The sequence below is a fragment of the Balaenoptera acutorostrata genome, chromosome 6, assembly GCF_949987535.1.
Source record: "Balaenoptera acutorostrata chromosome 6, mBalAcu1.1, whole genome shotgun sequence".
Lineage (NCBI taxonomy): Eukaryota > Metazoa > Chordata > Mammalia > Artiodactyla > Balaenopteridae > Balaenoptera > Balaenoptera acutorostrata.
This window is the reverse complement of record NC_080069.1, coordinates 112,183,054-112,206,898: the sequence shown is the minus strand read 5'-3', so window position 1 is coordinate 112,206,898 and position 23,845 is coordinate 112,183,054. Positions and strand designations below refer to the sequence as shown.

The 23,845-nt window shown below is 40.1% G+C and overlaps 1 protein-coding gene across 1 annotated transcript; it reads left to right on the top strand.

Annotated features, from left to right (window-relative positions):
* Nucleotides 1-9,687, top strand: LOC103016893 (N-acetyllactosaminide alpha-1,3-galactosyltransferase-like 1). Its single transcript, XM_007178296.2, has 4 exons — nt 1-53; nt 1,224-1,271; nt 8,438-8,578; nt 9,021-9,687. Exons 1-4 carry the CDS (start codon nt 1-3, stop codon nt 9,685-9,687), a joined length of 909 nt encoding a protein of 302 aa, XP_007178358.2.
* Nucleotides 9,688-23,845: the final 14,158 nt, after the last annotated feature.

The window sequence follows — 23,845 nt, the reverse complement described above, 5'->3', positions numbered from 1 at the left end:
ATGGTCTCCACTGACACTGACCACAGGGAGATGGCCACAGCTGCTGAGCAGTGGTGAAGGTTCTAACCCCCACTCACCTCCTCCAACTCCACACCAGTGAGGAGGGTCAGGGGAGCCTCATTACAGGCTGGTGAGGGTGGAAGTTTCAGTTCTCCACTTGGTCTTTGCTGGAGGGATGGATATGGGGTCACAGCTTTTCTGTGGTATTGGGCTGGAGTAGAGTGAGTAGTGCCTATAAGTTTTCTGCCTTGTAGGCTGCCCTTTTCCTAGTCCTTTAGTTGTAAAGAGCAGGTTTTTCTCAGGGTTCTTTTTGTGTCTATACCCATTGGCATTTCTGGGTTGCTGGCTTCTCTTGCACGCAATCTGGGATACATGTGGCAGAAAACCCAAGGAACTCACTGCCATGTCGATCCATGAGTTCTGAGGTGCCTACCTGAACTGGCTTCTTTGCTTTCAGAGTCTTCTTTTGTTTGCTCTGTATATAATGTCCAGGGATTGTAGCTATACTTAGGGGTAGGAATAGGAAAAATTAGGACTATTCCATTTTTCTGGAAGCTCAAGTCACTTAAAGTTATTCTTATTTTACAAAAATCCCCAGTTTATGAAAGGGAAGTTCCCTCATAACCTTGTCAATTATGTAATTAACTTAAAAGTACAACAAAACCTTAGGTGCATCCTATCTTTAAGTGGAAATCAAAGGTGAATATCTGGACCCCTACTCCAACCCCTTTATTTCAATACATAAGAGTATGTATCACATAATAAGCTACTAATGTTTGATAAATTAAATCTGTATTTTCTATGAATATACATTATTTTCTGGCTCTGTTAATTTTTAAAATATATCACCCCCCCACAAAAGAAACCATACTGTCCCTTGCCTTCCTGCCCTTGATCATAACCTCTTCACCCTAATGTAGCCCTTATTGTTCCAGACTCAGTTTCTATTTCTTCTCCAAGTGGTTTCCCTTAACCCCAAATTTAGGTTGGATGCCCCATTTATATGCTCTGTTTTCCCTATTAGCACTTATCACTCTGTACTGTAATTATCTATTTAATATCATCTTTCCTGCTCATCCAACAGCTTCCTGAGGACAGGAGACTATCTAAATGTTCATAGTTATAGAACCAGCACCAAATAGTGCCTGTCATATTATAGGGGTGCAACATATATTTGTTGAATGAGCAGATTACTCTTAACATGATTTTCATTTTGTACCCAGGGATCAAGAAGCAGGAGAACCTCAGCTCTCAGACTGGTTTAATCCTAAGTAAGTACCAAAAATTCTGCTCATAAAGTAATAATAATAATAATATAACTCTATTTGAATGGGGAAGATTTTTTTTTCATCATCAAATTTTAGCTAACCTGGGAGGTTTCCAGGACTTGGAATTTTTACTTTTAAGGCTTTTATATACAATTCTAGGACCTATTTATCAAGAATTAGGCAATTAAGGGTCATAATGAGAAAGATGTTTTCTGGTTTAACATTCCTGGTTTTATTAGGAGAAAGAAAAAATCTCTTTAGTAACAGCCTGAAAAATGCCATTAATGACTCCTCTTGATTTTGGCATTAACATTCGGGGGAGAATTTCATTCTTTATAATGGCTGTATACCATAATTTAAGTTTTAGCCATTCACTGTTGGTTTTGTATTGTTTGCAGTTTGGGGGCTACTGTAAGTAATATTTCAACAAAGAGCCTTATACATATGTTTTGTAAACTGCTGCGTGAATTTATCTGTAATATAAATTCCCATTATGGCATCATTGGTTTAAGAGGTTGTGAACATTTTAAATATTGCTTCAGGCTGCTAAATTGCCCTTTAACAATTATACTATTTATTTTCTAATCTACAGAGGATAAATGTTAATAATTTTTGTTTTATATATCTACATTTTATTCTAGTAGTATCAAACATTTTATTACTTGAAAAACTTAGTTGAAATATCTCAATTCAATTTGTATTTCTGTAATTATTATTTAATTTGAGCATCCTCTATGTTTACTATTTATTTGTATTTCATCTTATCAGAATTCCTTTTTATATTTATATTTTTTAATGGACTGCAGGTGCAGAGAATTAGATGAATAATAATCCTTGCTTCATGACTTTCATCATTAGTTCATGCAAAATCCACTTATTTTATTTATTTGTGTGCTTTCTTGCTTATTTTTAATGAAGCAAAAATTACAACCTTCTATAACGTCAACATCTAGCTTTGTGTTCTTTTCAATACCCCCACTCTGTTTCCTTGCCCTAGTCCCTGAAATAACCACAGTCCTGAATCCTGGTTCATCATCCCCTTGCTTTCTTTTTTATTTTTATTTATTTATTTATTTATTATTGTTTTTAAACATCTTTATTGGAGTATAATTGTTCTACAATGGTGTGTTAGTTTCTGCTTTATAACCAAGTGAATCAGCTATACATATACATACATCCCCATATCTCCTCCCTCTTGCGTCTCCCTCCCTCCAACCCTCCCTATCCCACCCCTCTAGGTGGTCACAAAGCACCGAGCTGATCTCCCTGTGCTATGCGGCTGCTTCCCACTAGCTATCTATTTTACATTTGGTAGTGTATATATGTCCATGCCACTCTCTCACTTTGTCCCAGCTTACCCTTCCCCCTCCCCGTGTCCTCAAGTCCATTCTCTAGTAGGTCTGCATCTTTATTCCCGTCCTGCCCCTAGGTTCTTCATGACCTTTTTTTTTTTTTAGATTCCATATATATGTGTTAGCATACAGTATTTTTTAAAGTATAAACTTATATCCTCCATGTGTATTCTGGAAAAGTCTATTTTAAAATTTTAGTTGTTTATATCAGTAACTTTATAAAGAGGATATCATGATGTATGTAATCTTCAGGGGTTTATTTTTTCCCTTAATATTAGATTGCTAAAATTCATCTCCAAATTGCATATCACTGACATTCATTTTGATGGCTGCATAATAATCGACTGTGGAAATATACCACAGTTTGTTCATCTACTGCTTCATTAAAGGGCACTTGAACTGTTTCTAGGTTTTTGCTGCTATGAACATTAAGAACTAATGCTCTTTTAAGATGCCTTTCCAGAGAGTTCAAAGAGTTTAAAAGGTGAAAAAAAATTATAGATAAAATAGCTGCCCAACATCTTCAACATTTGTCTCCCTCATTCCACTCCAATCGTACTGGCCTCCTTGATATTCCTCAGATACACCAAGCATGCTCTCACCTCAGGGCCTTTGCACCTTCTGTTTTCCTGCATGAACCATGCATCTTCTGTATAGTCAAATGGCTCATTCTCTCACTTCCATCAAGACTCCACACAAATGTTTTTATCAGTGAAGGCTTCTCCAACCACCCATATAAAATGGCCCCTCCCATTCCCTTTTTCCCTCACCCAGTTTTATTTTTCTCCATTGCATTCATCAACATCTGGTATACTACTTATTTCCTTGTTTACTCATTTATTATCTGCCTCGCCCAATAGAAAGTGCCTAGAAAAGAACCTTAGACATAGCAGAGGCTCAATATTTGTAGATTAAATAAATACATGAAACCTTTTGACTAATCAAAATGACAGCATTTTCATAACATAACACACCATTACATAATAGTGGTAGAAGGCATTCTTTCATTAGAGGGCTTGTGCTTTACTATTAAGCATCATGGATTTTAGTTTAAAATGAAATGACCAGGAATTCCCTGGCAGTCAGTGGTTAAGACTCAGCACTTTCACTGCCATGGGCTGGGGTTCGATCCCTGGTCGGAGAACTAAGATCCCACAAGCTATGCAGTGCAGCCAAAAAAAAAAAAAAATAAATAAAACTTAAAAAAAAAAGTAATTGGGTAACATCTATTAAAAATGAGCATACATAAAAGGAATCCTACTTCTAGGACTAGCTGATAAAAATAACAGCAACAGTACACAAAGACATAAGATTAAGAAAGTTTATTATATCATTTTTCATAGTGAGAAAAATCCCCAAAATAAAATGAATACCTATTCGTAAGGAAGTGGCTAAACTCCACACTGTGGAATATTATGCAGCCATTTTAAAAAATGAATAAGAACTAGTCCAGATAACCTGGAAGGATTTTCACAAGGTTGTATTGAGTAAGAAAAACAAGATGCAGAAAAGTGTGCATTATTTCATTATTGTAAAACAAACAAGATTTTAAAAGCCTGGATACATATGTGTATCTATGTATATGTGTATATTATATGCATATTATCTATAGAATTATGTGAATATGGAGGAAAAAAGAAAAGAGCACAAACTAGGCTGCTAATATGGTGATCCAGCCAGGAGGTGGCGAAATTGTATACTGATAGAGCAGGAGTAGAGGTGGAAATTCTCTAGTACTATTCTATCATGATTCTATCCATTTATAGTAAATTTATTTCCAATATATCACTTCTGATTCTTACTCCTTTTAGACTTATACTCAGTTTCCTAGAACTAGATATAGGTCAATATAGCCTTGACTTATAGAAAGAGTCCCCACCTTCTCTCTCCAGATACACTTTTTGAACAAATTATTCCCTCCCATATTATTATCATGATTCACATCTCATCAAATTTTAGTGACACATTCTAGCATCAAAATCATTTTAATACCTATTCTCTCTTTTCTAAGAATGTAAATATCTTAGGCCATATATATTATTTCCCTCCCTCATCATTGTGCTTCTTTCTATGTCACACCTATGATAGTCTATAGTACCATGAGATCAGAATTTTATCTGTGTATCTTCTTTCTGGAAATTTTCATTGTAAACAATATACTTCATGAGCAGGTCACTTTGTGTCCGGCTGAATACTATCTGCTCAGGCCTCTTGAGGTGTTGTCTAAGCTTCTCAGATACTGAATATATCAGGGTATGAAAGAAGCAACTCAAGTGACATGAAGAAACTTTAATGAAGAGATTGTTAGCAGAGATTTGGGGCACAGCAAAGGAAATGGAGGCACACAGGGGCTTGCAACAGCAGGAAGCTGTGACCACCCTAAGCCTAAAGAGACAAGGGAAGGAATGGTGTTCCTGGAGACCAGGGATTCCTGAAACCATGAAAGAGTCACCCAATAGAAGTTGCAGTTGTATATGGATACAGCCACTGTCAAGATCTCAACAAAGCTGGAAGAAAGAGAGGAATAGGTAACCTCTCTTCCTGCCCTCTGATCTTGTGTTGGGGCCTCCCATTAGAAGAACCAGTTGGAAGCCACAGAGCAGGGGACTGGATGACCAGTCTGCTTCCAGGACATAACACCGGGCAGAGAAGGTCTAAGGATAAATAAGGAGAAGGTAAATAACTAGCACAATCTCCCCTTTTGCCTCTTAGCATCAATTCTCAACCTTCACTTAGATGAAGAAACTCATGTTCCCCAAACAGGAGAAACACAGTCCCATCAGCTACAAGGTGTTGTCAAGAGGTGAGGTAATGGCAATTCAGCCATATTCCCACCAGGAACCTAAATTGTAACAGCCATCTCCAGTGGTCTTCTTATAAAGTGGCAGAGAAAGGGGAAAAATATAATTAACATAATAAATCATGGCTACAATCCCACCTCTGTAGCTGTTCAGGATGTTGGTAATAGAAGGACGTAGTTAATAATCACTGCTCCATGGTATCCTTATCCTCTGCTAACCCCCTGGATCAGCCAGAGTTCTTATCTGTTAGGGTGACCCAAACCTCCATTCCTGAAGATTCTGAGTCCTTTAGTGGTACCAACTTATTGAGATGCCACAATTTCCTATTGACAATTATTACTAGAAATGGGAGTACTATTGGGCACCCCAGAGAATCTCCTGGGTTCTATATGCAGCCCTCCTTGCCATCATTGTGTAACTACATCTTAATATCCTCTTGGTGATGAAGATCAGCCACCCCAGTCAGTGCAGTAATGCCATTTTCTGCCTCTTAGCTAAGCAGCATGAAGAACCCCAAGTGACCTGCTATCAGGTTCATAGAACCATGACTTATTTCCTAGAGGAAGAACTCCTCCCTTGGGATCTAGGAGATCTAAACTCACTGAACCCAAGGTTACAACAATGGCAAGTAAACATTCTGTAAGTGAGTTATTAGATGCAAACATGAGCTGGAACATCTCCACACTCACCTTGTTTTTTGGGTCGTGTATTTTAGCTTTGGAAGGAATGGTATCTCATATCGCTCATTGATTCAAAACATGAATGGTATACAATAGGATAGTGCCTCAACCTTTCAGGGAATTATCTCCAAACTATCACTGAAATTGAGACTTTCCCTGGCCATTCCACTTTCTACCAGGCCAGCTGCCTCTAGAGAGTGAGGCACATAGTCAGACAAGAGAACTTCATGGAATTGAGCCAAATGTCATTTCACCCTGAGATGTATACCTTAGGTGTAGGCAATGTTACGTGTGACATAATGGCAATGAATAAGATATATGCAAGTCAACAAAGCTGACAGATTTGTAGGCTGGGAAAGCAAATCCCTATCTTGAACGTGAAACATTTCCCTGAGGGAAAGCTGCTGTCCCTTTCATCATGGAATCTAATATAATCAAGCAGCCATCAGTTGGCTGCTGGCCCCTGAAAAATGGTGTCATATAGTGGGCTCAGAGTTGGCCCCTGCTGTTGGCAGGTTGGGAACTCATCACTGGGAGATATCCATGTCATTGAGCCCATCATCATCTCCACCGGAGTCCAAGTAGCTGGGGCCTCTTTGTATATAGACACTAAGCCAGCCACAAGGGAGGCTAAGCAAGGCATCTTGCTAACATCCAGAGGGTAGATCATCTTGTCGACCTGACTACTGAAAGCCACCTTTGCAGAGGATATCCTCTGGTCAGATTTACCTCCCAGGCGAAGAGTTTCATACCTAGAGTATAAATCTAATGACTCTAAGTCTCTGCTCTTACTTCTTCCCCTTCTGTTTTATCAAACAATTTCTAAACACAGGTTTTTAATTGCTTTCTGCTTTCAGAGACTCTTTTTCTTTCATTCTGGCCGCAAATCTTTAATCAGACCTAATGGGGAAAGAGAGATCATCTTCAAACCCTTTCATTGTCTTAAATAGATATTGATTTGCATCTGTAGCATGCCTAATTTCTTAGTATCATCACTGTGACAAGGATACATCTGGCCAGTTTTAAGGTAGAGTTTGAGACTTAAAGTCAAATAGAAGTGCATGACTATTAATTCTAAGAACAGAGAGGGTTTAAAAATAAATGTATAAAAAATAAATAAATGTATACGCTAAAACAGTAAAAGGGTCACTTTAGAAGAATTTGTTATCATATTATTATTAATATACTATTAAGTGTTGCCAAATCCTACACTTGTCTGGGTCTGGATTTGTGATTAAAACCTGAGATCACTAATAGCAAAATGGCTTCTCACTTTGTATTCAATTCCTTCCACAATGAAGGTCTTGATTGACTTTAATAGTCTAACGCCCTGCCTCCAGCCAAACTATTTATTATTACGAATACTGCTACTTCTGCTGTCATTTTGTTATTATTAGAAGCAAATCTAATGTCATTCTTCCTTTATGGACTAATCACGTTTTCTTCCAGGTTGTAGTGATGGACCTAAAGCATTAAGGAGAAGGTGAAAAGAGAATACTCTGGATCTTCTAGGAAAAGAGGAGGGAGAAAGAGGAAAAGGAGAAGTGGGGGGGGGGGGGGGAGAAAGGAAGATACAAGGAGACAGTGGTGCTGCCTGCTTTAGGCAACGATCAGAGAAATGTTCAGACACCAGGCTACTTCAGTTTAAGCTCCAGTCAGAGCTCAAATAAAATAATCCCTGGGCTCAAAAGGCAGTATGTCGTAATGACTAAAGTATAGATTCTGAAGCCCAACTGGCTGATCTTGAACCCTGACTCTGCCATTTATTAGCTGTGTGATAGTAAGCAATTTACTCAACCAATCTGTGACCTAAATTTCCTCATATGAAAAACAGGGATAATAATAGTACTTATAGGGGTTTCCTTGGTGGCGCAGTGGTTGAGAGTCTGCCTGCCGATGCAGGGGACACAGGTTCGAGCCCTGGTCTGGGAAGATCCCACATGCCGCGGAGCAACTAGGCCCGTGAGCCACAACTACTGAGCCTGCGCGTCTGGAGCCTGTGCTCCGCAACAAGAGAGGCCGCGACAGTGAGAGGCCCACGCACCGCGATGAAGAGTGGCCCCCGCTTGCCACAACTAGAGAAAGCCCTCGTGCAGAAACGAAGACCCAACACAGCCATAAATAAATAAATAAAAATTGTATAACTTTAAAATATATATATAATAATAGTACTTATAGGACATTGCAAGGATTAAATGAGTAACGGAAAGCATTTAATCACCATGCCAGGAACATAGTAAGTATTTGATAATCATTAGCTATTATCACTTAGACAACAACTTTTCCTGTCATAATAAAGTGGTAGCTGCTTAACTTGTTTCTTGTCTGTTCAGCAGAAAACGTCCTGATGTAATAACAACAACTGACTGGCTTGCTCCAGTCATATGGGAAGGAACTTACAATAGACAGGTCCTGGAAAAATATTACAAAAGGCTGAACATTACCATGGGCTTGGCTGTAATATGTGCTCCCAGAAAGTAGGTGCTACTAATAGTCATCCTTCTTTTATTTTGGAAAAATGTGGATGAGCACCCATAGCCTTTCTACATTCAAAGAGCTATTCATATTTAACTCTAACCATTATATCTGGCTGACTGTATAATTATTTTTAGTGATTATTTTCTTCAGCTGTGTCTGAGTCCTTAAAACTATTTGGGAATCTTTTCATTAGTATCCAGTTACGTTTCGCAACAAACTCTATGGCTCTTCTCAGGCTCCCAAGCTCACTACATTCTCTTTCACTAACCGCTACCGTTAAGTTCTAGACCCAACTGCTCTACTCTTACCTATTGATAGTTCTTAAGCAACAATGACACGTGTTAGACAGCATGTTTAAATGACAGGTAACCTCCTGATGATTTTTAGCAAAACAAGTCTTTTCTGTTGTGTATTTGTTTGTTTGTTTTTCATGTTCCACAGGTTTTCAGCTCGGAACTTGCAAGAGTTCATCCAATCTGCTAATAAGTACTTTATCGTTGGCTACAATGTTATCTTTTACATCTTGCTGGATAGCTTCTCCAAGCTGCCTCCCATAGTGTTAGGTCCCCTTCGAACATTTAAAGTATTTTTGGTGATCAAAGAAAATATATGGGAAGACTTACATTTCACATACATGAAGAACTTACTTGACTACATCATAACACACATCCAGCATGAAGTCAACTTTCTCTTCATTATGACTGCAAACCAGATCTTCAAGGATGACTTTGGAGTGGAAACCCTGGGAAAATCTGTAGCTCAACTTAGTGCATGGTGGTATTTTAAAAATGGTAAAGCTTTCCCTTATGAGAGAAGATGTAAATCAGCAGCTTTCATCCCTTTTGAAGAGGAAGATTTCTATTACCATAGTGCAATTTTTGGTGGCACAGTCCAGGAGGTTTTAAACCTCCTTAAAGTATATCAGAAAGGAGCTATTCAAGACACCGAAAATAGACTTACCAGCACATATGAACACCACCTAAACAAATATATTTTTATTAAGAAACCCACTAAATTATTATCACCAGAATACCATTGGGATCCAAGTTTTAGAACTCCTCCACAAATTAAATCTGTTAAGGTACCATGGCAGTCAAAAAGTGTTTGATGGTATTATTATTAGATTTGGGGATTAACAAGTTCACTACAATAATTCCTCAAATATAAAACTCATTAAATTTTTCAGTGTTTTAGAAACTTACAAAAATGTGCAGTCTTCCTAAAGAAATTGTTTTTCTCCATCCAATTTTGAAACATCTAAATCTACCTATGCTGGATTAAGAATAAATGGTTGTCAATTTAATGTTAATGCATAGTGATGTTATTATATATAAAATATAGATATATATATTATAAATAATGTAAAAATGCTTTTGAAGGCATAAAATGAATGTTTCATGAAGAAACACATCCAGACTGTAGTTCAAAAAATAATAATAGATAGATGGATAGATAAATAGGTACATAGGTAGATAGACAGAGAGACAGATAGACAGATAGATATACACACAAATAATCAAAGGGATATGTGCAAGGGAAAAAATATGCATCAACTCACTCATCAAATATTTACTCAGTTTTTTTAGTGTTGGGATATATATTGCTCGTGATTAATCTCCACAATTAGTATTCAGTCTATCTAGTGCCTGACTGAATTTAAGTGAACTAAAGACATTCTATGAAATATGTATCTTACTTTTATTGTTATAAAGATATTGAGTTCATTTTTTTTTTAATGCTACAAGAATTTTATTTTAAAAAATTAGATATCTACTGAATTCCATGGTAAGTATATTAGATGCAGTCAGGGATAGAAAAAATGTTTCAAAAATATATAATGTGCCCTCAGGCAGCCTACAATCTAGCAAGGGAGATAAAACTAATCATAAATATCTCTTTTACAAGTTTAAAAGTGCCAAAAACTCATAAGGAAGACACGGCTAAAATGCATGGTGGTTCAGGAAAGGGGGTAATCATCTTCATAAGAATCTTTATGTAGTCATATCCACTATGTTTCCATAAACTAGTGAGGCATTATAGCATAGTTATAAGAGCTAGAGGTTCTAAAGTCAAAATAAGTTATTAGTTTAATCCTCTTTTTTGGGAGAAAAACTGAGTCTTAGTAAGTAGTCTATAAAAGATAAGGATTATTGGCTATTGAAAACACTAAAATTATAAGGAATATTGATGATGACTGTGGCAGGAAGACCTTATGATGGTCCCCAATGATCCCCATATCCTGGTATTCATGTCCTTGTGTAGTCCCCCCCCACCTGTCCAGCTGCATTGTGAGCTGAATGTAGTGATTTCCTTCCAATCTATAGAATATAACAAAGATGATGGGGTGTCCCTTTCATGATCAGGTTACATAAGATTGTGATTTCCATCTTACTAGCAGACTCTCTTTCTTGCTGTCTTTGATGAAGCAAGTTGAAATGTTGGAGAGGCCCTCATAGCAAGGAACTGAGGGCAGTCATCAGCCAACAGCTAGAAAAGGAACTGAGGCCCTCAGTCCAACAACCCTCAAGGAACTGAATTCTGCCAACAACCATGTAAGTGAGTTTAGAAGCAGATATTTCCCCAGTTGAGTCTTCACATGAGACCTTATCTCCAGCCAACACCTTAATTGCAGCCTTGTGAGAGACCCAGAAGTAGAAGGTCCAGCTAAACCATGCCCAGATTCTTTTTTTTTAAAAAATAGATTTATTTTATTTATTTATTTATTTATTGGCTGCGTTGCATCTTCCATGGCTGTGCGTGGACTTTCTCTAGTTGCTGAGGGCTTCTCATTGCGGTGGCTTCTCTTGCTGCAGAGCACAGGCTCCAGGCACGCAGGCTCAGTATTTGTGGCACACGGGTTTAGTTGCTCCGAGGCATGTGGGATCTTCCTGAACAATATGTTACAGTAGCCTCCATGTGTTTTTGTTTTTAGCAGTTTTTTTTTCTTGTGGTTGATTTCTAGCCTCATAGCATTGTGGTTGGAAAAGATGCGTGATATGATTTCAGTTTTCCTAAATTTATTGAGGCTTTGTTTATGGCCCAGCATGTGATCTATCCTGGAGAATGTTCCATGTGCACTTGAAAAGAATGTGTATTCTGCTGCTTTCAGGTGAAATGCTCTATAAATATCAATTAAGCCCATCTGGTCTAATGTGTCATTTAAGGTCTGTGTCTCCTTATTGATTTTCTGTCTGGATGATCTGTCTATTGATGTAAGTGGGGTGTTAAAGTCCCCCACTATTATTGTGTTACTGTCAATTTCTCCTTTTATTTTTTTTAATACTTATTTGGCTGCACTGGGTCTTAGTTGAAGCACGCAGGATCTTCACTGTGGCATGCAGGATCTTTAGTTGCAATGTGCAAACTCTTAGTTGCGGGATATGGGATCTAGTTCCCTGACCAGGGATCAAACCCAGGCCCCCTGCATTGGGAGTGTGGAGTCCTAGCCACGGGAACACCGAGGAAGTCCCCAATTTCTCCTTTTATGTCTGTTAACATTTGCCTTATATACTGAGGTCCTCCTATGTTGGGTGCATATATATATTTACAATTGTTATATCTTCTTCTTGGATTGATCTTTCCGTCTTTATGTAGTGTCGTTCTTTGTCTCTTGTGACAGTCTTTATTTTAAAGTCTCCTTTGCCTGATATAAGTATTACTTACTCCAGCTTTCTTTTGATTTCCATTTGTGTGGAATACCTTTTTCCATCTCCTCACTTTCAGTCTGTATTTGTCTCTAGATCTGAAGTGATTCTCTTGTAGGTAGCATATATATGGGTCCTGTTTTTGTATCCATTCAGCCAGTCTATGTCTTTTGGTTGGAGCATTTAGTCCATTTGTATTTAAGGGAATTATTGATACGTATGTTCCTATTGTAACTTTGTTAATTGTTTTGGATTTGTTTTTGTAGGTCTTTCTTCTTTTGTTCTCTTCACTTGTGATTTGATGACTATCTTTAGTGTTGTTTGGATTCATTTTTCCTTTTTGTGTGTATAACTATTGTAAATTTTTGTTTTGCCATTACCATGAGGTTTTTGTATAGCAGCCTATATATATGTATGTATTTATGTATATATATACACACACACACACACGTGTGTGCATGTGCACTTGTTTTAAGTTGCTGATCTCTTAATTTCAAATGCATTTTAGATACCCTGCTTTTGTACTCTCTTCCCCTCATGATTACTGTTTTTGATATTATATTTTACATCTCCTTGTTTTGTATATCCCTTAACTGCAGATGGATACAGATAATTTTACTACTTTTGTCTAGTAACCTCTCTACTAGCTTTGTGTGTGGGTGATTTCCTACCTTTATTGTATGTTTGCCTTTACCCATGAGCTTTTCCATTTCGTAATTTTGTTTCTAGTTGTGGCCTTTTCTTTTCTGCCTAGAGAAGTTCCTTTAGCATTTGTTGTAAAGCTGGTTTGGTGGTGCTGAATTCTTTTAGTTTTTGCTTGTCTGTAAAGCTTTTGATTGCTCCATCAAATCTGAATGAGAGGGTTTCCCTCGTGGCGCAGTGGTTGAGAGTCTGCCTGCCAATGCAGGGGACATGGGTTCGAGCTCTGGCCCGGGAAGATCCCACATGCTGTGGAGAAACTGGGCCCATGCACCACAACTACTGAGCCCATGTGCCACAACTACTGAGGCCTGCACGCCTAGAGCCTGTGCTCCACAACAAGAGAGACCATGACAATGAGAGGCCTGCGCACTGCAATGAAGAGTAGCCCTCGCTCACCGCAACTAGAGAAAGCCCACGCACAGCACCGAAGACCCTACACAGCCAAAAGTAAAGAGAGAACGAAAGAAAGAAATTTATAAAAAAAAAAATCTGAATGAGAGCCTTGCTGGGTAAAGTATTCTTGGTTGTAGATTTTCCTCTTTTACCACTTTACGTATATTGTGCCACTCCCTTCTAGTCTGCAGATAGCCTTATGGGAGTTCTCTTGTATATTGTTTGTTGATTTTCCCTTGTTGCTTTTAATATTCTCTCTTTATCTTTAATTTTTGTCACTTCGAGTACAATGTGTCTCAGCGTGTGCCTCTGTGGGTTAATCCTGTATGGGATTCTCTGCACTTCCTGGATTGGGTGACTGTTTCCTTTCCTAGGTTAGGGAAGTTTTCAGCTAGTATCTCTTCAAATATTTTCTCAGGCCCTTTCTCTCTCTCTCCTCCTTCTGAGATCCCTATGATGTGAATATTAGCATGCTTGATGTTGTCACATAGGTCTCTTAAACTGTCTTCATTTCTTTTCATCCTTTTTTCTTTTTTCTGTTCAGCAGCAGTGATTTCCACTCCTCTGTCTTCCAGCTCACTGATCCGTTCTTCTGTCTCATTTAGTCTACTACTGATTCTTTCTAGCATATTTTTCATTTCAGTTATTGTATTCTTGAATTCCGTTTTTTGTTCTTTATTTTTTCTAATTCTTTGTTAAAAACTTCTAATTTCTTGCTCTGTGCCTCCATTCTCCTCCTGAGTTCCTTGATCATCTTTACAAACATTAGTCTGAACACTTTCTCAGGTAGATTGCCTATCCCCATGTCACTTAGTTCTTCTTCTAGGGTTTTATCTTGTTCCTTCGTCTGAAACATATTCCTCTGTTGCCTCACTGTGTCTAAATTGCTATTTGTATTTTTATGTATGTGGTAGGTTAGTTAGGTTTCTCAACCTTGGAGAAGTGGCCCTCTGTAGGAGATGTCCTATGCATCCCAGGAGTGCACTCCCCTCTCATCACCCAAGGGCCAGGGGCCAACTGGTCCCAGAGTAGTGTCTGGCCTGCATTTGGATTTGGTCTGCAGGCTGCCGGACTGTAATTTTCTTGCTTCTGGTGTCTGTCCCCTGGTGGGTGAGGCTGGTCTAGAGGTTTGTGCAGGCTTCCTGGCAGGAAGGGTCAGTGCCTGCCCACAGGTGGGTGGAGCTGGGTGTTGGCCCTCTGGTGGGCAGGGCCATTCTAGGGGCATGTCTAGATGCAGCTGTGGGCTCAGGAAGTCTTTAGGCAGCTTGTCTGCTGAGGGGTGGGGAATGTGTCCCCACCCAGCTAGTTGTTTGGCCCGAGGTGTCCCAGCACCAGAGCCTACAGGCTACTGGGTTGGGCCAAGTCTTGGTGCTAATGACCCAAACAAGATGTCAGCCTTCAGGAGAGTTCATGCAGATGAATGCTCCCTGATACATCCACCTCCAGTGTCTATGTTCCCAGGGTGAGCCACAACTGCATCCTACCTCTGCAGGATACCCTCCAAGACCAGAAGGTAGATCTGGCCCAGGCTTCTATGAAATTACTGCTTTTTCCCTTGGTCCTGGTGCATGTGAGATTTTGTGTGCTCCCTTTAAGAGTGAAGTCTCTATTTCCCCCAGTCCTGTGGAGCTTTTGCAATCAAGGCACACTGGCCTTCACACCAAATGCTCTGATGGCTCCCCTTCCCAGTGCTGGACTCTCAGGCTGGGGGATCTGACATGGTTCTCCCACAGGAGAACCTCTGTAATATTTTTCTCCAGTTTGTGGGTTGCCCACCTGTGGGGTATGAAATTTTATTATATCACATATCCGCTCCTCCTACTGGTCTCATTGTGGTTCCTTCTTTTATGTCTTTAGTTGTAGAAAACCTTTTCTGGCAGGTTTCAGACTTTTTCAACCATGGTTGTTCTGCAGATGGTTGTGATTTTGGTGTGCTAATCAGAGGAGGTGAGCTCAGGGTCCTTCTACTCCGCCATCTTGATCACTCTCCTCTGCCCTTGCCTCCTTTTAGTCTGTTCTCAACACAGCAGCCAGGGTTATAATATTAAATTGTACATAAGACCATCCTGCTGCCCAAAACCTTGATTTCCCATCTTATTCAGAATAAATGTGATAGTCCTTGCTGTGATCCCGAAGGCCCTCATCTCCTAATACTGTCCCCCTAGTTCAGTCTAATCCTCCCCACTGTTCCTTGAACTCACCAGGCATGCTTCTACCTCAGGGCCTTTGCACCATTCCCTCTGCCTGGAATACTCCCTCACTATCTCTGTTTTTTACTCACAGGTCATCTTCTCAGTCAGGCCTCCCTGATCACCTGGTCTAAAATTATAGAGTCCCCTCGCTCCAAAATTTTAAACTTAATTCTTCCTTCCTTCTTTTTTCTCTTTACCATTTATAACTATATAGCATACTATATATTGTATTTTACTTATTTATCTTATTTATTGTCTTTCTCCCCACAAAAATGTAAGCTTCCATGAGTTCAGGGTTTTTGTCCATTTTGTTTACAGCTGTAATCTCAATGCCTAGAAAAGTAACTGGCATATAGAAAGTATTCAATCAGTATTTGTCAAATAAACAAAAGAACTGATGGACATGAAATAAATGTGACTGATGACTTTGGAAACTGTCTTCAGATTCTTAGTTCATTTGCTTCTTTTAGGACAAAGGAGTATATGAAAATTAACACTCGATGGCACAATATTACAAGAAAGTAACCTAATCCTTTCCTCTGGACTGGAATTGCTTCAAGAAAAGCCTAAGTGTTGCCAAGTTTCCTCTGGCCTCCCACACCCCAGCCTGCAGATGTTATGTTTTGCTGTAATAACTCAAATTTCACTGATTTATACCCCACCTGCATAAATGTTATTCTGCCCTGTTGAGGATTTCAGTGCTTCCGTGTGCCAGTCCGTGTTACCAAGTTCCTCCTCTCCAACCCTTGTAACCTCCCAACCCACCTGCAACTGAAGTCATTAATGCACTAGAGCCTTCAAGTTTCCAGAGCTGTGGGTGGTCTGTGGTGAGAAAGAATCTGTCCCCTCTGGGTCACACTCTGTTGTGGGGGGAGGTGTCACAGATATTTAACCCCAACCTCCTCTCTCCCTGGAACTCACATTGGATCCATGGGTTCCAAGGGTTGGGGATGGATTTGAATGACAGCTACCATGGAGTCTTAAGAATCACCATTTCCCTGCACCAGTTAAAGGCTCTCTTACTGGGACAACTTTAGCACATCTTGACTGCTCACTCCCTAAAGACTGGTTATCCCAGAAGGTGACTCAGTGCTCATGCCAAGAAGCTACTGTCACTAATCAGTCTTTGTCAGTTCATATTAGGTTGTGGTGACCAACTCATTCCGGTTTTCCAGGGACTTTCCCTGTTTTAATGCAGGAAGTTTCACGTTCTAGGAAATCCCTCACTCTGGGGCAAACCAGGACAGTTGGTAACCCTACATTAATCCCAGATCTCACTCCACTCAAACTCAAACCAGAACTGTGTCACATCTGTGTAAAATTTTTAATGCACATATTTTGTTCTCTCCTCCCACCCACGTCATCAGTTGCCACATCGGTCAATTTTATCTCCCTTTTGTCACCTATATTCATTTTCTCCTTTATATTCTCACTGCAAAAGTTAGTGGGAAATTACAGTAACCAAGACAAGACAGGACCACTGAAGATCCAGCGCCTTCAGGAATGAAGCTTTGGATCACACCACCTGGTACAGGTGCTGGCTCAGAGTAAAGGAAATATAGAATGAGTAGGGGAAGAAGGAAGTTACAAGTATCAACTACAGGCTCATGACCAGAGAGAAGAAAGGACTAATATCTAAACATTAGTTTCTTTTTTGCTTACTGTATGTCTGTATACGTGTGTGTTTATGTATTTGTGTATATACAAACTAATTTTTTCTTCTTTCGCAATGTAAGAATAATGGCAGTGGTTAACTTTACAGTTTCATCTTGAGCTTGCAGGATATTCTAGAGGGACTCTAACTGAACTTGAGGAGTAACTGACATCATTCAAAGATCAATAAAATGACATTTGCGACCTTTTCTTTTTGTGGAAAAGGTGAGAGTGCCTATTTCTACAAAGGACAGTTGTATCTTGCTAAAGAAAAGCTGTAATGTGTTATTGCTGTACAGGACGTTGAAATATATGTAGAAAGTTGTATCTGGATATTGAATAGGTAAAGTGATGTGCTGTCCCAGTTACTACACCACTGTCTCTCAGTTCAAAGCCACACCTTTATACTCTGCTTTGTGACGCTAGGTTGGGACTATGAGAACTATATTTCTACATTGCCACTTGACTTCCTGCAAGGAAGAGGAGGGAGAAAGGATGCACTCCTTACCTGACACGTGGTTATCAATTACAGTATTCAGCTGGGGGGGGCACTCCTAGAATCAGCCTCATCATGTCTAATCAAAGATATCAGCAATAGTCAGCTATTGAGACCACCTCGGAGGTCTCAAGATCCTCTCCTTCAAGCTTCCTTTTGTCCCCCCAACCCCAGGAATGACAGCTTCATCATACAGTTCCTATCTCTGGGTTAGCTCAGTAGCCCCTTTTTTGCCATTTCAGTTCTCCAAAACTGCTTAACTAATTCCTTATATTAAATTCTCTCTGTTGAAATGCCAAGGGTGTTTTCTGTTGTTGTGACTATATCCTGACTGATACAGTCACCTGCCAAGTAAAGAACACTAACCACCTGAAGTGCTAGCTAAAAACAAAGGAAATATGGAATAAGAAGTAAAAGAGGGAAGTGATAAATATCAACTAATCAACTATGACCTTGTGACTTTATACAGCAATAAGGATGATAGCACTAATGCATATTTTTGTTATGTACCTACTAACCAATGATTTCTACTTTTCCCCCTTCCCCTTCTCCTGCAGTTTTTTTTAAATTAATTTATTTATTTGTTTGCTTTTATTTTTGGCTGCATTGGGTCTTCGTTGCTGTGCACAGGCTTTCTCTAGTTGTGGCGAGAGGGGGCTACTCTTCGTTGCGGTACGTGGGCTTCTCATTGTCGTGGCTTCTCTTGTTGCGGAGCACGGGCTCTAGGCACGCAGGCTTCAGTAGTTGTGGCACGTGGGCTCAGTAGTTGTGGCACGTGGGCTCAGTAGTTGTGGCTTGCGGGCTCTTGAGCACAGGTTCAGTAGTTGTGGCACACGGGCCTAGTTGCTCCGCGGCATGTGGCATCTTCCCGGGCCAGGGCTCGAACCCGTGTCCCTTGCATTGGCAGGCAGACTCTTAACCACTGCGCCACCAGGGAAGCCCCTCTCCTGCAGTTTTGTATGGAGTGGTGGTGGAACTTAATTTACAATTTAGTTCATAGGTCACCAGGTCACAAAAAGTCACATCTGGAGCTGCTGGAGAGGAGTGAGGCTCACCAGTAGATCCTGAACATGAGAAGGAGACAATGACTAATGGGACTTTGAGTCTCTCTTCTCATCTGGGGAGAAAGGGAGAGTGTCATTGTATGACAGGCAGAAGTATGAAGGTATTAAACATGGGCAGAAGGGTGAACTTAAATGCTGAGTAGCAAAAGGGCTGGCTATTTAGATTCTGAAACTGCTTGTCCTCAAATCCATTCTTTGCCCTTCTGCTGCACTGCTCTGGACTGCAGGGGGCTGACCTCTGTTAACTGTGATACCCAAACTCACTACCAGCTGATTTCTGAAAGACAGGGAGGGAAGGAATACGCCAGGACATTTCTCTCCTCTCTCTTCTAACTCAGGCACTTCTTTGGCAGGGACTGCACCTCCTTAGTGGACCCAGCTCCCACTAGACAGATCCTTAGAGGTCCTGGTCTCCAACAGATGACCCGCAGCTCTGGGATTCAGTAACACGGGTTTTTCATTTATGTCTCTCCACGCTACAAGCTGTGGCTCTTCTGCTTCACTTTCTCAGTTAGGTTCTCAGCTCTTCTATCACCTGGTGACCACTTCCCTGCATTACATTTTCTCTGTTGTAAATACTAGAAGTGGGTGCTATTTTTCTGGTTGTCCCTGTCCCTGTAGATGACACCTAATCCCACTCCAGATCCACTGTAATACTAAGTCAATATTCGGCAACGCTCCAACTTCTGGGTACTTAGGTACAAATATACCTACCCACTTACAAAGTTAGGGTTTTTGTTTTTGTTGTTGTTTGTAGTTGTTGTTTTTTATAAATTTATTTATTTTTGGCTGCATTGGGTCGTCATTGCGGTGCGCGGGCTTCTCTTATTGTGGAGCACGGTCTCTAGGTGCACGGGCTTCAGTAGTTGTGGTGCAAGGGCTCAGTATTTGTGGCTTGTGGGCTCTAGAGCACAGGCTCAGTAGTTGTGGTGCATGGGCTTAGCTGCTCCGCAGCATGTGGGATCTTCCTGGACCAGGGCTCGAACCCATGTCCCCTGAGTTGGCAGGCGGATTCTTAACCACTGCGCCACCAGGGAAGTCCCACAAAATGAGGTTTGTAGCAGGTTATTTATTGCAGTGTTGTTTGCAATGCCAAAAAGGAGAAACAAACCCCATTTCCTATAGGGAACTGGTTAAACAAACATTGGGACAACCACAGAGCTGTAAAAAAGAACAAGAAACTTTCTATATACCAATGCATATTATTCAGTGAAGAAAGCAGAGCACAGAACAATTTAAATAGTATGTTATCTTTTGTGTAAGAAGGAGAAGAATAAGAATATGTTTGTACTTACATAAAGAAACACCAAAAATACACACAAGAAAAATAATAAAACCAGTTACTAATGGGGGTGGGGCAAGGAAGAACAAGGCAGACAGAGACAGGAGGGAGAATTTTCAATATATACTCTTTATGTTGTTTTAGTTTTTGAGCCACAAAGATGCATTACCTATTGAAAAAGTAATAAAAATTATTAAAATGCATAAAAAGGAAAAAACTGCAACCTAGTCACTAAATGATAAACATAACCAATATCAAAACACTTTATATAAAATTATAGGAAAATGAAAGATGAGAAAAGACTACATATTGTATAATTTCAACTACTTTGCATTCTGGAAAAAGGCAAAACTATGGAGACAAGAAAAAGATCAGTGGTTGTCAGGGTCTGGGAGGGAGGGATGAATAGGTGGAGCCCAGAGGATGTTTAGGGCAGTGAAAATACTCTGGATGATATAATAATGATGGATACATGTCATTATACATTTGTCCAAACCCACAGAATGTACACCAAGAGAGAATCCTGAGGTAATCTATGGACTTTGGGGGATTATGATGTGTCAGTATAGGCTTATCCTTGATAACAAAGGTACCATTCTGGTGAGTGATGTTGATCATGGTGGAGGCTGTGCGTATGTTGGGGTAGGGAGTACAGGCACACGTCAGAGATGTTGTGGGTTCAGATCCAGACCACTGCAATAAAGCAAATATCACAATGAAGCAAGTCACATGAATTTTTTTATTTTCCCATTGCATAGAAAAGTCATGTTTACTCTATACTGTAGTCTATTAAGTGTGCGATAGCATTATGTCTAAAAAAACAATGTACATACCTTGATTTAAAAATACATTATTGCTAAAGAAAAAATGCTAACCATCATCTGAGCCTTCAGCAAGTCGTAATCTTTTTGCTGGTGGAGGGTCTTGCCTCAGCGTTGATGGCTGCTGACTGATCGAGGTGATGGTTGCTGAAGGTTGGGGTGGCAATTTCTTAAAATAAGACAACAGTGACGTTTGTCACATCAATTGACTTTTCCTTTGATGAACAATTTCTCTATAGGCCGCAATGCTGTTTGATAGCATTTTACCCACAGTAGAACTTCTTTCAAAATTGGAGCCAATTCTCTCAAACCCTGCTGCTGTTTTATCAATTAAGCTTATGTAATATTCTAAATCCTTTGTTGTCTTTCAACCATGATCACAACATCATTACCAGGAGTAGATTCCATCTCAAGCAGCCAATTTCTTTGCTCATCCATAAGAAGCAACTCCTCATCCATTAAAGTTTTATCATGAGATTGCAGCAATTCAGTCACATCCTCAGGCTGCACTTCTACTTCTAGTTCTCTTGCTATGTCCACCACCTCTGCAGTTTCTTCCTCCACTGAAGTCTTGAACCCTCAAAATCATCCATGAGTGTTGGAATCAACTTCTTCCAAACTCCTGTTCATGTTGATATTTTGACCGGTTCCCATGAATCATGAATGTTTTTAATGGCATCTAGAATGGTGAATCCTTTCAAGAAGGTTTTCAATTTACTTTTCCAGATCCATCAGAGGAATATCTATCTATGGCAGCTATAGCCTTATGAAATGTGTTTCTTTTTTTTTTTTTTTTTTTTTTAAAGTTTTACTTGATTTTATTTATTTATTTATTTATTTTTGGCTGTGTTGGGTCTTCGGTTCGTGCGAGGGCTTTCTCCAGTTGCGGCAAGCGGGGGCCACTCTTCATCGCGGTGCGGGGACCGCTCTTCATCGCGGTGCGGGGACCGCTCTTCATCGCGGTGCGGGGACCGCTCTTCATCGCGGTGCGCGGGCCTTTCTCTATCGCGGCCCCTCCCGTCGCGGGGCACAGGCTCCAGACGCGCAGGCTCAGCAATTGTGGCTCACGGGCCCAGCTGCTCCGCGGCATGTGGGATCTTCCCAGACCAGGGCTCGAACCCGTGTCCCCTGCATTAGCAGGCAGATTCTCAACCACTGCGCCACCAAGGAAGCCCTGAAATGTGTTTCTTAAATAACAAGACTTAAAAGTTGAAATCACTCTTTAACCATGGGCTGCAGAGTGGAAGTTGTGTTAGCAGGCATGAAGACAACCTTAATCTCATTGTACATCTCCATCAGAGCTCTTGGGTGACCAGGTGCATTGCCAATGAGCAGTAATATTTTTAAAAGAATCCTTTTTTCTGAGCAGTAGGTCTCAACCGTGGGGTTAAAATATTTAGTAACCCATGTTGTAAACAGATGTGCTGTCATCTGGTATTTGTTGTTTCATTTATACAGCACAGGCAGAGTAGATTTAGCAGAATTCCGGGAGGCCCTATGATTTTCAAAATGGTAAATGAGCACTGGCTTCAACTTCAAGTCACCAGCTGCATTAGCCCCTAACATGAGAATCAGTCTGTCCTTTGAAGCTAGGCATTGACTTCTCCACTCTAGCTATGAAAGTCCTAGATGGCATCTTTTTCCAATATAAGGCTGTTTTGTTGACACTGAAAATCTGTTGTTTAGTGTAGCCACGTTCATTAATTATCTTAGCTAGATCTTCTGGAAAACTTGCTGCATGCAGCTTCTATGTCAACACTTGCTGCCTCACCTTGTACTTTTATGTTATAGTGATGGCTTCTTTCCTTAAATCTCATGAACCAGCCTCTGCTAGCTTCAAACTTTTCTTCTGTAGCTTTCTCACCTCTCAGCCTTCATTGAATTGAAGAGTTAGGGCCTTGCTCTGGATTAGGCTTTGGCTTAAGGGAATGTTATGGCTGGTTCAATCTTCTATCCAGACCACTAAAGCTTTCTCCACATCAACAATAAGGCTGTTTCACTTTCTTATCATTTGTGTGTTCACTGGAATAGCACTTTTAATTTCCTTCAAGAACACTTCCTTTGCATTCACAACTTGGCCAACTGGTGCAAGAGGCCTAGCTTTTGGCCTATCTTAGTTTCAACGTGCCTTCCTCACTAAGGTTAATCATTTCTTGTTTTTGATTTAAAGTAAGAGGTGTGCAACCCTTCCTTTTACTTGAACACTTAGAGACCACTGTGAAGTTATTAACTGGCCGAATTTCAATATTGTTGTGTCTCAGGGAATAGGGAGGCCTGAGGAGAGGGAGAGAGATGGGGGAACAGCCAGTCGGTGGAGCAGTCAGAATACACACAGCATTTATCAATTAAGTTCACCATCTTACATGGGCATGGTTAATGGCTCCCCCAAATAACTATTACACAATACTAACATCAAGGATCACTGATCACAGATCACCATAACAAATGTAATAATAATGAAAAAGTTTGAACTATTGCAATAATTACCAAAATTGGCACAGAGATATTAGGTGAACAAATGCCGTTGGAAAAGATGGCACCAACAGACTCGCTTGATGCAGGGTTGCCATAGACCTTCAATTGTAAAAAACACAGTATCTGCAAGCACTATAAAGTAAAGCACAAAAAAACAACGTATGCCTGTATATGGCAAATCTCTGTACCTTCTTCTTAATTTTATCATAAACCTAAAACTGCTCTTTAAAATTCTTTAAAAAAATTAGAGGAAAGGTGAAAGCCAAGGGAGGGAGAGAGAAGGAGAGCAAATACGTGGAGAGCTACAGTCCTCATTTACACAAATGGTCAAGAAGCCATAGTGGATATGTTGACTCCCTTCCTCCATCAATTCAAGCTTTGGTTGCCTTTGGCTAGTGTAAGTCAGTTAAAGTTCTTTGCCTAGTCAACTGACCCTTAGACACCTTTGATTCCTGAGGTGTCTAAGCCTGCCTTGTTTTTTGTTAAACTTAATAACTGGGCATGTAAAAGAAAGCATCCAACTCTGCTAGCTTTATAATACTAA